Source organism: Neovison vison, chromosome 8, assembly GCF_020171115.1.
Source record: "Neovison vison isolate M4711 chromosome 8, ASM_NN_V1, whole genome shotgun sequence".
Lineage (NCBI taxonomy): Eukaryota > Metazoa > Chordata > Mammalia > Carnivora > Mustelidae > Neogale > Neogale vison.
The window spans coordinates 95886196-95902591 of NC_058098.1; the positions used below are offsets into that span (position 1 = coordinate 95886196).

Genomic DNA, 16396 nt, shown 5'->3' on the forward strand with positions numbered 1-16396 from the left:
TTATTATCTCTTATTATAGTCTTTGGCTTAAAATCTAATTTATCTGATATAGGATTGCCACCCCTACTTTCCTTTGGTGTCCATTAGCATGGCAAATTGTTTTTTACCCCCTCACTTTAAATCTGGTGGTGTCTTTGGGTCTAAAATGAGTTTATTACAGACAGCATATTGATGGATCTTGTTGTTGTTGTTTATCCATTCTGATACCCTGTGTCTTTTGATTGGGATATTTAGTCCATTTACATTCAGGGTAACTATTGAAAGATAAGAATTTAGTGCCATTGTATTGTCTGTAAGTTGACTGTTATTGTATATTGTCTCTGTTCCTTTCTGGTTTGTTACAACATTTTAGGCTTTCTCTTTGCTTGGAGAACCCCTTTCAATATTTCGTGTAGGGCTGGTTTGATGTTTGCAAATTCTTTTTTTTTTTTTTTTTTTGTCCTTCTATTGTCAATGACAGCCTAGCTGGATATAGTATTCTTGGCTGCTTATTTTTCTAATTTTGTACTCTGAATATATAGACCTCTTGTCCTGAGCTGCTTTCAGGATTTCCTCTTTGTCACTGAGACTTGTTTTACTATTAGATGACAGGTTGTGGACCTATTTTAAGGGAGGTTCCTTGTGTCTCCTGGATTTTGATGCTTGTTCCCTTCCACAAACTAGGGAAATTCTCTGCTGTAATTTGCTCCAATATACCTTCTGCCCCACACTCCTTCTTCTGGAATCCCAATTACTCTAATACTGTTTATCACTTATCTCTCACAAGGGGAGCCTTGTGGTCCAGTAGTTGTTTCTCTTCTTTTTTCAGCTTCTTTATTCTCCATCATTTGGTCTTCTATAGGACTAATTCTTCTTCATTTATCCTAGCAGTAAAGAGCTTCCATTTTTTATTGCACCTCATTAATAGCTTATTTTGATGTCAACTTCATTGGATTTCAACTTGGTTAGATTTTATTTCTCCAGAAAGGGATTCTCTAGTATCTTCTATGCTTTTACTTATTTTTTTTTAAAGATTTATTTATTTGACACAGAGATAGATCACAAGTAGACAGAGAAGCAGGCAGAGGGGAAGGGAAGCAGGCCCCCTGCTGGGCAGAGAGCCTGATGCAGGGCTTGATTCCAGGACCCTGAGATCATGACCTGAGCTGAAGACAGAGGCTTAACCCACTGAGCCACCCAGGCACCCTCTTCTATGCTTTTTTCAAGCCCAGCTAGCATCTTGATAATTGTCATTCTGAACTCTGGTTCTGACATCTTACATGTGTATTGATTAGGTCCCTAGCCATTGGTACTTTCTCTTGTTCTTTTTCTTGGTGAGTTTTTCCACCTTGCCATTTTATCCAGATAAGAATAGATGAGATGAGAGAAGAATAGATGAGAACAGATAGATGAGAGAACAAAATGCTAAAAGGGTGGTAATGACCCCAGAAAAATATACACTAGCCCAATCAGAAGAGACCTGAACCTGGGGGGAGAAGAGAGGAATAAAAAAGAGAGAAAAAAATATATATGATTAGAAGAGAGCCACACTTGATTTTTGGGTGTATTTTGGTATGTTAGAAGAGACTACTCCCAAAATTTTAAAGAAAGAAAAACCTATGAAAATAAGGGTGAACACAATGAAGGGATGGAATATGATTTTAAAGATGACAATCAAAAAAGATTCTAAAAAGAATTGATAAGAGTTGTTTGAAAAAGGAAAAAAGGAAAAAAGAATGTGGTTAGTCTGTAGACTAGAACAAAGCCATATGCTAGATTTAGGGTATATTTTGATCTATTAGAAGAAACTGTATCCCCAAATTTTAAAGAACAAAAAACTTATATGTATACAAAAAATTAGATTGAATACAATGAAGGGATAGAAGATGACTGTAACAATAAAAATTTAAAGATTTTTAAAAAGGTATTGATAAGATAAAATAGTTTTAAAAAGACTAAAATAGGAAACAAGAAAAAATGAAAAAATAGAATAAGAATTTAAAAAATTTACTTATTTATTTAAAAGATTTTATTTATTTATCAGAGAGAGAGAGAGGGAGAGAGAGTGAGCACAGGCAGACAGAATGGCAGGCAAAGGCAGAGGGAGAAGCAGGCTCCCTGCCAAGCAAGGAGCCTGATGTGGGATCTGATCCCAGGACGCTGGGATCATGACCTGAGCCGAAGGCAGCTGCTTAACCAACTGAGCCACCCAGGCGTCCCTAAAAAATTTATTTTTGAAAGACTAAGAATTATGGGGAAAAAGCCATGAATTCTGTGTGTTGCATTCCCCTGGCTCTGGAGTTCCACAGTTCACGTTGATCAATGAACTTGGTCTTGACTGGCTGTTCTTGCTAATCTTCTGGGGGAGGAGCCTGTTGCAGTGATTCTCAAATGTCTCTGCCCGAGGTGTAATTGAACTGCCCTTGTCAGGGGCCAGGCCAAATAATCTTGGTTTTGCTCTTACTTTTTTTTCCTGAATCCTTTCTGTAGAGCTTCAGAGGACTGGAAAGAGGATGGTGGCCTTCCAATCTCCACCAGGAGGAGCCAAGAGCTTGGGGCCCCACTTCTCAGTGTGCCTTCAGAAAAAACCAATCAATCCCATCCATCTCCCTGGTCTCCAGTTGTGCTCCGAACTCACCCGACCTGTGACTGAGCATTTCTATCTCTGGTGCACAGCCCCAATTAGTCTCCAAACCCAGCAGATTCCTGCAATGGGCTCCTACGCCACTCCTCCCAGTGAAGGAAGTGGGGGGAGGGGCCTCCCTGTATCTGCCACTTCTGCTTGAAGAATAGTGGCTCAACCGTGTCTTGGATCACAGTTTATGGCATCCCTGAGCTGAGAGCCTACTCCTCGGCTCTGTCTTTGCAGCTGGCTTCCTACTCCAATACCTGGGAGCTCTGCCGCACTCAGGCACCCCTGGTTTCTGTGACTCCACAGGTCCTGAGACCACACTGTCTCAGCAAGGGCTCCACCCCTTGCTTAGCCACTGGAGCAACATCCCTCTACAGAGCAGACTTCTGAAAGTTCTGATTTTGTGCTCCACTGCTGTACCGCTTGCTGGAAGCTGGCCCCTCCCTGCTGCAGTCTCTCTTCCTGTATGTCTCCTTGGATTCACTGTTCTACATGCCCTACCTTCCAGAAGTGGTCACTTTTCTGTTCCTGGAATTGCTGCTATTCTTTTCTTCGATCTCCTGTTGAGTTTGTAAGTGTTCAGAATGATTTGATAACTACCTAGCTGAGTTCCTGGGACCCGATGAGATTTAAGTCTCCTACTCCTCTGCCATCTTCTATATAACTTGTAAAAATATTAACCATTTTTTTTTTAAAGTCTAATGAGATTATGGGGCACCTGTGTGGCTCAGTGGGTTAAAGCCTCTGCCTTCGGCTCAGGTCATGATCCTAGGGTCCTGGGATTGAGCCCCACATTGGGCTCTCTGCTCAGCGGGGAGCCTGCCTCCCTCCCTGCCCTGCCTGCCTCTCTACTTGTGATCTGTCAAATAAATGAAATTTCATTAGACAATTCTTTTAAAGATTTTGATATGAATAGCTAAGTATAAATACATTTATGGAGAATTGACGCCTTAACCAAAGATAGTTTTCCACTTCACGAACATGCTGGGTCTCTCCCTTTGTTTTAAGAACATCATCTCAGCAATGATTTGCTCTTTAGTGCAGAGTTCTTGCATATCTTTCTATAAATTTGTTTCTAAGAAATTTATGATTTTGCTGCTATTGGAATGCTAGTTTTTAAAATCTGTTTCCAGTCAGATGACCAGCATGACCTGGGCTTTGATTTTCTAAGATCTTGCCAAATTCATTTTTTCTTGTTGGTTTTTTTTTGTGGAGAACAGAAGATTTTTTTATGTAAACAGTCATATCATTTGTGAATGACTATTCAACTCTTATGTCTCAATCTTTATGCTTTTTTCTTGACTGATTGTATGGCTACTGAATAATGCTGAACAGAAATGGTGAGAGCAGACATCCTTGGTTTGCTTCATATCATATTTCATCATGACATATATGATGTTAAGCGTAGATGTTCTTTTGCAGATGTTCTTTATCAGACTGAGGAACTTATACTCCCAGGGTTTGTATTGTGAGGGCATGCTGAATTTTGTCCAATGCATTTCCTGCAACTGAGATGATCATATGGTTTCCTCTGTTACTCTCTTCATAGATGAATCATACTGATTGGACTTTCTAATGTTAAACCTTGCCCTCCTAAAAGTCAAGATGTATTATCATCCTTTTTACATGCTGCTAGGTTCAGTTTGCTAATGTCTGAAGGACTTTTATTCATATGTTCATAAAGAATATTGGTCTGTAATAATTATTTTCAGTTTTTTTTATCACATATGGTATATTTGATATAGCTACATAAACATTTTGTCACAGGCCTAGGAAATGCAAAAATCAGTTGTTTTGAGGTGTTTTTTCAAGGCATTTTTGGGTTCCTAACAACAAAGAGCTTTAAAGTCATCTTTCTGATTCTGTAAAGACTATGAAGTTTTTATGTGAAGAAGGTAAAAAACCCAGGGAGAGAATTGAGATCTGAATTTCTAACTCGAGATTTTGTTCTTGCTAGTTGTGTTCCTCCCTTTCATTCCATCCATTCCACACTCAGAGGGGACAAAGAAAAAAACCTGGCCTGGGGATTGAATTAAAATCAAGTTTCACATGTTTTTGAATATCCTCAATTAGAGTATATGATGGATAAAAATCTTGAGGTTCAAACACTAAGTATAATGAAATCCAGTATAATGAAAGGTAGTTAAGCTATTGGGAGTTTAAATCAATTTGTATTTCTGAAAGCAGTTCTAACATTTTCCATTCTACAAAAAGAGAAATCTCTCTGCTCAAATTAAAAACATAGGGAACATATCTAAGACATCTTTAATTAAAAATGCAGAAGTCTTAGGAAAGTTTTCAAATACACATTTTATTAATAAAAATTAGAAATTTCATATGCAATAACAATGACACTTACGTTAACACACACATATGTTTGTAAGTAGAGAAAAGGTCTGAAAGGATAACTTTAAAATGAAAACAACATTCACCTCTGGGACAGTAACTGCAGGAATGCTAAATGCCTCTGAGTAATGGTTTGAATTTCTAGAAATTCCATTCTTATATAATTTGTGTAACTAAAAGAAAATTTAAACTATTCCTACTAGTGAATCATAAGTCTTCACTGCAGTAGAAATAACACATCAATCTGTTAAAATATACACCAACTTCAAAACTAGAGGTGATAATGGCAGAAGCCACATGCTCAAATCCTATACAATCAAAGATTTCCTGATTATCTTTGGGGCAATAATTTATGAAATACATATTCAGGGTTTCTCTTGAGTTATTTAACAAATAGATTTAAGAAAAGATTTCTCAAAATGAGAATTTACTAGCAATTTTTTCAATTTCTTTTCAATTACACCAATATTTTATTAGGAAGTTTATAACCTGTTCTGAGTATTTAAAGTAACTGTTTCCTACCTAAGCCTATCACCAATGAAAAAACAGTAACAAAAGAGTAGTCAAGTACGTAACAACTATGATGACCTTAGCACACTAAAAACACACAAAATTAAAAATGGCAATGAGGAAACTATAACATAGGACAGGGAAAACAGTATCTTTAAAATATAAAAGGTTCTGACAAATCCCTAAGATGAATGGGTTATTTAAAAAAAAATTACAAATAGCCAAAAAGAAAAAAATACTTATTCTCTAATAGCCAAAATGAATAATTAAAATGATTTTTAATCGCTACTAAATCTGCATGGAGTAAGAAAAAAAACGTAATACCTATCCTGTGGCTGGGGGGGAAGGGTGGTTTCACTGGCCTCTGTTACAGTAGTTATCAATAAACCTTAAAATGCCTTTACTCAGTTAATACTTAGCAAATAATTCATTCCAATTAGGTTTTACATTTTAACTTATTTGTAAACAGAGATCGTTAAAGTGAAGAAAACTAACATGTTTTTATGGTGCAGTTCAGAAGACTCACCAAAGCCCAGACAGCAAGGTTTCTTCAATTTCTCTCTTCAACTAGAAAAGTGAGAACAATCAAAGGGACTATGTTAAACTCTTAATGCTCCTGTGTGCTTAATTCCTGCAGCCACCACAGGGGGGCCAGCCTTTCATGATACCAAAAGGTAAGGGGAGGATTGGAAGGATGGAGTCCTGCTCCACCTGGCCCCCAAGCAAAGGAGGCAAGTATGATTATATTAAAATCTCATGTTAGTACTTTCCCATAGTTTGTTCAAACTTCTTTAATTACGGATTTCAGATCGTCTAGGTGATACTCTTCTATGAAGGATTCTGCTTGATTCAAAGCTTTTATTTTCACTAGAATAGGAATTATTTCTTTGACTTCATCCCTGAAAAACAAAAAAAGGTTTGAAAGCATAGTAAATCATTAGTTGTTAATCTGAAACAAAAATTTTAACCCAGTATCTAAAATAGCATAAAATATTCAGATGTTACCTTCTCCATAGAGCATTCAGCTATAGTTATTAGGGGATGTATGCTGGCAAATTTTAATGTGAATGATTAAAAAGCAGTTAAATCTACCATCAGAAAGTTGATGGTAGATTTAAAGTTACGGTGGGTGTGGGGCTTTCAGCTTGTAAGGACTATGAGTGGGGGAGCCTCGGTGGGAATATTTACCTATGGATGGTACAAATCTGTGCTTTTTATTTAAAAATTTTTTAAACTTTTGGAGTAGTGGTTTACCAGAACACCACTGTACATCTAGTGGTGGTAATGAAGCCCCTAAACACTTAGTGCTGTTAATGAAACATCCGAAAGAGATTCTAGCTATTGCTGGGTAAAAGGCAGGCTGCAGACCTGTACTTAAACAATAGTTGAGATTTTAAAATGGTCAGGAAAATGAAAAACGTGATTAGTAAGAGGCTTCTGATTTATAGTTTCCTAGATTCTCCTGTGTGATAGTTTTCTGGAACTGCTTATTTTAGAAGAGATTTACATTTATAAATATGAACTATTAGGCATGAGGTGGGAGTATAAAATAGTGATTCCAAAGGTTGTGCATGAAAATACTAATTCTATAGTGGTAGTCTCCATAGACTTTTAAAAACAGAGTAATAAGTACAAATTTTTCTAAAAATTGCTGAGTGTAAAATAGAATCCTTGAACTATGCTTATGGAGATACAAATATGCAAATTACCTGAATTCACTTCTAGATAATTTATGTGCAGACTGCAACAAAAACTGGATGAAGTTTTCTAGCTGGGGAATAGATGTTCTCATGGCAGAACTTTGGAACCATTTTTCTGGTAAATACGCTGCTATCTGTTAATTAAAACACATGGTCAGTTTTTAGTAACAGTTATCTAAGGCTTTTTGCTAACATCAGTCCATCTCATTTAGCCCTTTATGGTTATGGTAGAATAAATTTCAAGAATTTTTCATTGTCAAAGTTTATACATCTTAAAAGGATGAGAATGTCCTGCCACTTTTCTATTTCTGGTAGTAGACTCATGTCAAAGAGGACTAAACTGAACCTGAAATTTATAGCATGGACGATGAATTCAATTTTTGGGAGATAATGCAGTTTAACACTGTGTGATATAAAAACAATAGCCCAGGGGCGCCTGGGTGGTTCAGTGGGTTAAGCCGCTGCCTTTGGCTCAGGTCATGATCTCAGGGTCCTGGGATCGAGTCCCACATCGGGCTCTCTGCTCGGCAGGGAGCCTGCTTCCCTCTCTCTCTCTCTGCCTGCCTCTCCACCTACTTGTGATTTCTCTCTGTCAAATAAATAAATAAAATCTTTAAAAAAAAAAAAACCAACAGCCCAAAAAATCATGATGGGTTAGGAACTGCTATCTAATTTCTTATGTTGTTTTTAAATTTATAAACATTTTTCTATATCCTTAAAACTGACTTATCTGATGAATAGACCATGTTTTTGGATAGAGTTGGCAACTCTCTAGTATAAATAACGCTACAATATTCTTTGTACTTAAACTCTGATAAAGAAATAAGCCCCAAATAGGGACATTTGCTCCTTACAATAGCAAACCCAAGATCTGCAGTTTCAACTCATCCCAGGAATGTCACTTTTAAACAGTCAATCCCCAGATTTGAGGTCTGTAAAATAAAAACCATGCCATTTTCCTTTCCCCAGTAAGACCCTGTCCCAGCCTGAAATAATCCTTTTCTTTTGCTAACAGTTCTCTTGTCTCACCTTCTTTCTTATGAAACCCTTTCATTTTTTACAACTCCTCAGAGGATCTACTTGCTAGATGGAATGCTGCCCAAGTCACAGAACCTTAATAAAGCCACTTCCATTGCATTTTCTCACAAATCTACATGTGCATCTCTGATCTCTAACTCAACAATTTTACTTCAAGGAATTTTATCCTAAGTCAAGGGGTATGAACTTTAAAGGTTTGTACCCATCGTGCCAACTCTATTGAGTTCAAGCCCTCATTCCATCAGTGAAGACTGTTTCTCAGAACCCTGGCGTCACCCATTCTAGGTGCCCCAGAAATAATGTGCAATTGTTTCCTCATGCTTATGATAAGAACTAGGAAATAGCAGCAAAAAACAAACAAACAAAACCCTGGCCAGCATAACTGGTAAAAATATCCTTACTATGTTATTTTGCATTTCTCTTATTACTGTTGATCTTTTCCATGAGTTTAGAAACTCTTACATATTCTGTTTTTGGTGAATTTCCTGTTGCATGTCTTTTGTCTATTTTTAACTGGAATATCTAAATTGTTTACTAACTTAAAAGAGCTTTTTTAAACAGGTGAATGTTAATCCTTCTATGGATTATAACTTTTATTTCTCAGTTTTCCTTTTAACATTTTTTTTTTTAAGATTTTATTTATTTATTTGACAGAGAGAAATCACAAGTAGATGGAGAGGCAGGCAGAGAGAGAGAGGGAAGCAGGCTCCCCGCTGAGCAGAGAGCCCAATATGGGACTCGATCCCAGGACCCTGAGATCATGACCTGAGCTGAAGGCAGCGGCTTAACCCACTGAGCCACCCAGGCGCCCCTCCTTTTAACTTTTAATTATAGAAAAGGAGAAGGAATAACTGGTCACCCCAATAAAACTATCCTTCAGTTTTAACAATGATCAGATAATCTTGATACCTTTTAAATGTTTTTAAATTCACTGAAGTTTTATACTTTCATTAAGTCTTTTTTTCACCATTTCTTTTGCTTTTAAGTTCAAAAAGATACATTTATCCTCTTGGTATAGTATTTTACAGTTTCTTTTTTATACTTTATCTGAAATTTATACTGGTATTTAGTGAAAGTTGAGGATTTATCATTCTTTTTGTAAAGAGTTAACCAACTGGCCCAGCACCACTTATTAAATAATTTTTCTTTTCCCTGCTGGAGATAATTCAAACTAGTATACAGATCCTTAAATACTGAGAGGTTGGTTGCTTTTGGGTTTCTAGTCTATTAAATTATTATGAGTACCACAACAATTTTAATTATTCTGTTACAAAATAGGTTTTAAACTTTTTAAGTAATCTCTAGACCCCAATGTCTGACCTTGAGATCGAGTCACACGCTCTAACCCCTAAGACAGTCAGGTGCCCCACAATACAGACTGTATTAATTGAATTTTAAAAAGTAATATTACACTGACCTGGTTGCACTTTTTAACAACATCTGGCCCAGGTATGGCATTAAGAAGAGCTATAATAAGGTAACGATTTAGCAGCTTCCCTAGTCCTAGTTCTTGCAAGGTGTCATCTGGGAGGAGTCCATTCCAAAGAAGAATATTGCAGAACAGCTAAAATAAAATAAAGATTAAGTGACTGTGCAGCTGTTTCCCCTAAAGGAAAAAGGTAGTAGTTTCCAACAAACATAAAACATTGGTCTATCAATTTTACAATCACTAGAAAACATTTCTGAACAAATACCTAATTCTTTACAACCTCCATATATTTGCTCATCATATTTCTTAGGACTATCACCCAACATCATCTCAATCTTCACTGGACCCTTTCCAGATCAGTGATCTTCCTCTTCGATTCACACTCCCAGAGTCTGGGGTCATCAGGCGCAAGACCATAGGACCCAAAGATTCATAAAGGACTGCTGTTAAAGTCAGTGTCACTGTTACTAATGTGTTATTCTGAGAAACTGTCATTGCTCTGATACATAAGATTAAAAAAACATGATATTCCAGTAAAACTAACATTAGTTGCCTTTCCTTCCTCTAAATCCATATCTTTGTGAATTTTATGATTTCCATTTTCTTCCCAGTACTATATTACTCTAACATGCAATCTTTCTATACTTTGTGTCATTACTGATGTTGTTCCCTCTTTCTGGAAAGGGTTTTCCCTGATTCAACCACCTAACAAATATGGATTCACCCTATTAAAAACCAAGTTTGCTGAGGTCACCCAAGACCCTCTTAATTGTCCAATCCAGTAAACATTTTCAGTCTTTCTCCTAAGTCTCTTGGGTGGTATTTAATACTTTGTCTTCACTCTTAAAAATTCTTTGCTTAATTTTCATGATGCCACCCTCTTGTGACTACGCTAAGTTTCACGATAAATTCTAACGCTTATTTGAAGACTTCACTTTCTCTGCCTGCCTCATGTCCCTCTTTCCCAAGGTTGTGTTGTTAGCCTTCTTCTCATGCTTCATGCCATTCCTCCTAATACTGCCTCCATGTGGCTGACTTCTCAATCTCCAACTAAGATCTGCCTCCTGCAGTCCAGACGTCTATCTATTCCCATATTTTCCCCCATAGATTTCAATTCACCATCTGAAACAGACCTTTATCTTTCTTTCAAGCCTGTTCTTCCTGTATCCCCTCCAAGTTACCAAGCTGCCAAAGTCAGAAACTTGGCTAGCACCCTGGTCTTCACATGTAATTATAATTTAGTCATCAAGTCTTTTCAGTGTTCCATCCTAAGTATCTTCTGAACCCAACTTTTTACCATCTCTCCCTCTTACCACTGACTTAGTAATGACTTCACATTTTAGACTAGGAGTTGGCCAATTATGGATTGTGGATTAAATCTAGCTTGCTGCCTGGTTTTGCAGAGCCGGTAAACTAAGAATGACCTATTATTTTGAAATGATTGGGGGGAAAAAAAAACCCAAAAAACACATTTTGTAACATGTGAAACTTAAGACACTGAAATTTTAGTGTCTGTAAGTAATGTTTTACTGAAACAACCATGCTTATTTGTTTACATATTGTTTATAACTGCTTTTATACTACAAGGCAGAGAGCTGAATAGTTCAATGGACATTCAAAGCAGAAAATATTTACTACCTGGTCCTTTACAGAAGTTTGATAATCTCTACTCTACCACATACTAGTAAACGAGAAAAATTTTATTTTTGTAGTTTTTCTGCTTACCTTTATACCTGACCAGAACTGCCTTTCTTGGAACTTTGAATGTGGTGATGTTTTGTTTTCTACAGTGCTAATTTGAAACCAAGAAAGAACAAAATGCAAACTGTTAATCTTACAGAACCAGGGTTTAAAAAAACTCCTTTTTTTTAAACCAACTAAATTAAAATTTAACACATTAACAGAATGTAAGTAGAGTGCTCTGATATCAAAATTACAATTACATGTACACTTTGATCCAACAACCCTATTTCTGAGAATGCCTTCTGGAGGTATACTTGCACATGTACTGGTTGGCGGGTCTATAAAATTATTCACAGCACTGTTGGTAATGGTTTTTCACTCCCATGCCCACCAGTTACATTATATGAAGGCAAATTATGCAGCTTAAAACATGAGGAAAGTACTCTTGTGATGATGTGATCTCAAAGATATACTAAGTCAAAATAAGGTACAAGACCATGGTTACAAATGTACCTTCTCTGCTATAGAATGATGGGGTGGGAATAAGATTACGGCATATGTAAGTATTTAATTCTAATTACATGACGAAATTATGGAAAGGTAAAAAATTTACTAACAGTGATTATTATGTATATGGAAGAGGAGGGGCAAAAACTGGATGGAGGGCAGGAGGGGAGGGAGTAAGACTCCATTTTAAATATAAATTAAAATATACATACTCCTACTACTCATACTTCTGAACCAGATGAAGAGATTTCTTTTTAAACACTATACCACAAACTTTAACAGGGCATAATTTTTATATGCAGGTATCTCTTCACAATTAAATTAGCCAGAAAGCTCAGAAGTTCCTTTCTTTTCTCTCCATAGAAGGTTTCCATCCTGTGAACCCTCACTGGATTGCTTTAGTTCATGATCCAGTACTATAAACTAATGTCTTTTTAGCAAATGTATAAAAAGCTTCAGATACTACTTCATGATACTGTATATAGAACCCTGAAGATTCCACCAAAACTACTAGAACTGATAAGTGAATTCAGTAGTCACAAGATACAATATACAGAAATTTGTTGCATTTCTATACACTAATAATGAAGTAGCAAAAAGAAATTAAGAAAACAATTGCAGGTGGTGGGTATTATAGAGGGCACGGCTTGCATGGAGCACTGGGTGTGGTGAAAAAATAATGAATACTGTTTTTCTGAAAATAGATAAATTGGGAAAAAAAAAAAAAAGAAAACAATTGCATTTATAACTGTACTGAGAATATAATACCTAGAAATAAACTTAACCAATGAGGTGAAAGACCTGTACTCTGCAAACTATAAAACATGGATGAAAGAAACTAAAGACAACATAAAACACTGGAAAGTTAATATCATTCTCATGGATTGGCAGATCAAATGCCGTTAAAATGTCCACCCTACCCAAAGCAATCTAAAGATTTAAGGCAATCCCTATCAAAATACCAACTGCATTTTTCACAAAACTAGAATAATACTAAAATTTGTATGGAACAACAGAAAATTCGAAACCGTCAAACCAAGCATGAGAAAGGACAAAACTGGAGGTGTCACAATTCCAGATCTCAAGATACACTACAAAGCTGTAGTCAGAACAGTACGGTACTCGCACAAAAATAGACCCATAGATTAATGGAACGGAATAAAGACCCAGAAATAAACCCATATTTATATGGTCAATTGATTCTACAATAAAAAAAGGCAAGAATATTCAAAGGGGAAAAGATAATCTCAACAAATGCCGCCAGAAAACTGGACCACCTTCTGCCATACAAAAAAACAAACTCAGAATGGATTAAAGACCTAAATGTGAGACCTGAAAACTTAAGAATCCTAGAAGAGAGCACAGGCAATAATTTTTTTGGCAACAGCCATAGCAACATTTTTCATCTAGGAAAAATATCTCCTCAGGCAAGGAAAACAAAAACAAAAAACCCCCTACTTGTTTCCTAAAGTAAATCCATAATTCACAGAGTTTCTAGCTTTCTGTGCTGGCACCGCTCTGAGCATGTGTTTCATCTTCACAGTGTCTTGTGAAGTAGGCATTAATACCTCACTTTACATACAAAGACACTGATGCACACAAGCCCAAAGTCAAATATCTAGTAAATCTGGGCTCCAGAATCTGGATTTAACCACACTGTGATGCCATCTGCTACGTTCTTAACATAAAAACAAACACCTAAGTCCAAGTGTGTCAGATATCATACATGGAATGAAAAAGTGAATTATTTTGCTGAAATCCCAATTTGTACCTTATTAGGTGTATGTATATTTGAGAGACCACTTAATTATTTTTTAAAAAGATTTTATTTATTTATTTGACAGAGATCACAGGTAGGCAGAGAGGCAGGCAGAGAGAAAGGAAGGGAGGCAGGCTCCCTGCTGAGCAGAGAGCTCGATGTGGGGCTCGATCCCAGGACCCTGGGATCATGACCTGAGCGGAAGGCAGAGGCTTTAACCCATTGAGCCATCCAGGTGCCCCTAGAGAACACTTAATTTAGTTTCTTTTGCACTACATTCTTAAGTTTGCGTTACATGATTAGCTATTACATATAATCTAAAAATCAAAAGCTCTTACCTCTTTGGATACAGAGGAATAAAAACATCATCTTCTATTGCTTTCTTCATTCTCACAACAATGGATTTAAGTAAGTCCTATTATAGAAAAATTTAAAAGCATCAGTGATAGCCATAGGTAGAAGTCTATTTACCAAAAGTAGTAATTTTAAAAGTATAGTACAAATTTGTACTATACTGTAACACAGAATCAGGTGTTAAAATCACTATCAATGAGGTAACAAGAGAACTTTATTCACCCATGTTGGTGCATACAGCTGTAGCTAGTGCATTTTCATTGTTGTAGGGCATATTCTGTCACATGAATACTAATGATGGGATATTCAGGTGTTTCCAGTTTGGGAGCTATATTACACACAATATTGTATAAAAGTTCTTTTCCATTTAAAATACATCATTTCGAATGCCAGCCTTGACAAATATTTCCATATTGTTTAAATTTGTGTTTCTTAAAAACAGTTCTCTAAAAAGAAATGCTACAAAGGACATTATTGAGTTAAATGTTGGAAGTGGGATATGGATGGCAGATTAAGTATATGAAGTTTACTGAAAATGGTAAGTGTCCCATGATTATGTAACAAACTTTTTTCTTTTCCCACCCCCCCAGACTTTTTATTCTTAACAAATAAGCAATATACTCACAAAGTGTTCAGGAGAAACAAACTGTATATATACAATGGAACAGCAGATAATAAAGCAAAATATTAATGACAGGTGAATCTGGGTAAAGGGCCTATGAGCCTGCTATTTTTATTCATGAGAATTTTCTGTAATTTGACATTATTTCCAAAAATTTGTTTAAAACAAACTCATATATTTTTAAACTCTGAGCTCATTAACTTTTCCGATTATTCAAATACATTATTTCGTAGGGGGGAAAAGTTCTTCAAACAGTCAAGTTTTAACGACCACAGACACACATACAAACACACTTTGTATACATTCTTTAAACTAGCTTTGAAAAAACTCTAAAAGCTTTAGTAGTTTTTACACTGCTTCAAGGCCATTTCTTTCCTATCTTTTATTTATGCAGTTGAATGTCTGAATACAGAGGTAGGACATAATATATATTCCTTTCACACCGTATACTTTGAGAGTCCATTTTCTCAATATTTGAAATCCCTTTGAATACTATTCTACTATCTATAAGTCTATGCAGAATTCCTAGCTTTGTGCCATTGACAAATTTTATTAGCAGGCATTTTACATCTTCATCCAGTTCAATATTGAACAGGGCAAATCTTGAGAAGATACCTAATACTAAAAGACTCCCCCCAAAGGTAGCCACATTCCTCTTGGTCCAGTATTCTACAGCCATACTCGTACCAGTTTCTTGTACCTAACTGTACACTGCTAAGCTTATCTTTCCCCATTTAATCCTCAGGAGCAATTACAAATACACTACCTACTCTACCTGCACAGTACCTTACTATTCAGTGAAAGTAACAGATAATATGGGACACTTTGCTTCAGTAAGCAATCACCTGCATTTAGGAACCCTATCAGTGACAGATTATAGTAATTACTACTTTTTTTTTTAGGTGTTCACAATCTACCTCTGTAATAATCTATTTTAGAATCTTATCAAGAATCAAAACTATTCTCAACCAGGCATTAGCTTATAGAATCATTTGCTTCTTACTTTGAAAATAAGAACTACGCTGTTTGAGTCCGTTATTCTAGAATCTTTTTCATTCTCTTCAATTTCTTACACATCACTGAAAAAACAGAGTGATGTCACTGGCAAGGCAAACTGTCTCAGTAGCCAGGAACACTATGTAGTTCAGAGATTCTTATGTACGAGTGACTATGCCACACTCAGGGAGTGTTTTACAGTGTCTGGAGAGATTTCTGGTTGTCGAGACTAGAAAGCACTACTGGCATCTAGTGGTTAGAGGCCAGGGAAGCTGCTAAGCACACTACAGAGCACAGGACAACTTTCCACAGAATTATCTTGCTCCAAATGCCCAGACTGTTGAAGATGAAAAATCCTGATACAGTCCAACTAATTACACAAAGAACCCATTTTCCACATTCATTGTGGGAGGGCTTCCAGAATAAAAATTGCTTGTATAAGAACTTCATGAGTGGATCTCTAACACTTTTGAAAGATTTTAGTTATTATAAATTACAAAGTACCAGGTCTACCACTTAAGACCCAAGTGACCTTTTACCAGGGACATGGCCCTCTGGGCCCCAGCTTCTTCATCTGCAAAATCGAGTTAAAGTTAACACATTCTACAAGGTTGTGAAGATCAAATGAGACAATGTGAAAGTGTTTAATATATAGAAAAGCACTGATTATATTTAGGTTACACTTACATAGTCCCATACAGAGAGCAGATATAAGATTCCATATCTACTTCCTTGTGGTTCTTATCTACTGATCCTGATTCAATGCTCTGTAACAACACAGAATAAACCGACTCCTTCTTCAAATAAAGAATCTTCATGTGTATCTTTTTCTAAGTTAAAT

At 36.3% G+C, this 16396-nt stretch overlaps 1 protein-coding gene across 2 annotated transcripts in view; it reads right to left on the minus strand.

Moving 5' to 3' along the window:
- Positions 1-4901: 4901 nt before the first annotated feature.
- The window catches only part of GCFC2 (GC-rich sequence DNA-binding factor 2), a 45647-nt gene continuing 34152 nt past the window's right edge, over positions 4902-16396 (minus strand). The window contains exons 13-17 of one of the 2 annotated variants that reach the window (XM_044261507.1): positions 13922-13998; positions 11360-11426; positions 9623-9769; positions 7177-7301; positions 4902-6366 (exon numbers count right to left, since the gene is read on the minus strand). In XM_044261507.1, coding sequence (XP_044117442.1) covers positions 6249-6366; positions 7177-7301; positions 9623-9769; positions 11360-11426; positions 13922-13998 — 534 coding nt within the window. In that variant the 3' untranslated portion in view covers positions 4902-6248. Of the gene's footprint in view, positions 6367-7176; positions 7302-9622; positions 9770-11359; positions 11427-13921; positions 13999-16396 lie in introns of those variants that run through there. The other variant, XR_006385991.1, reaches the window with a different exon arrangement.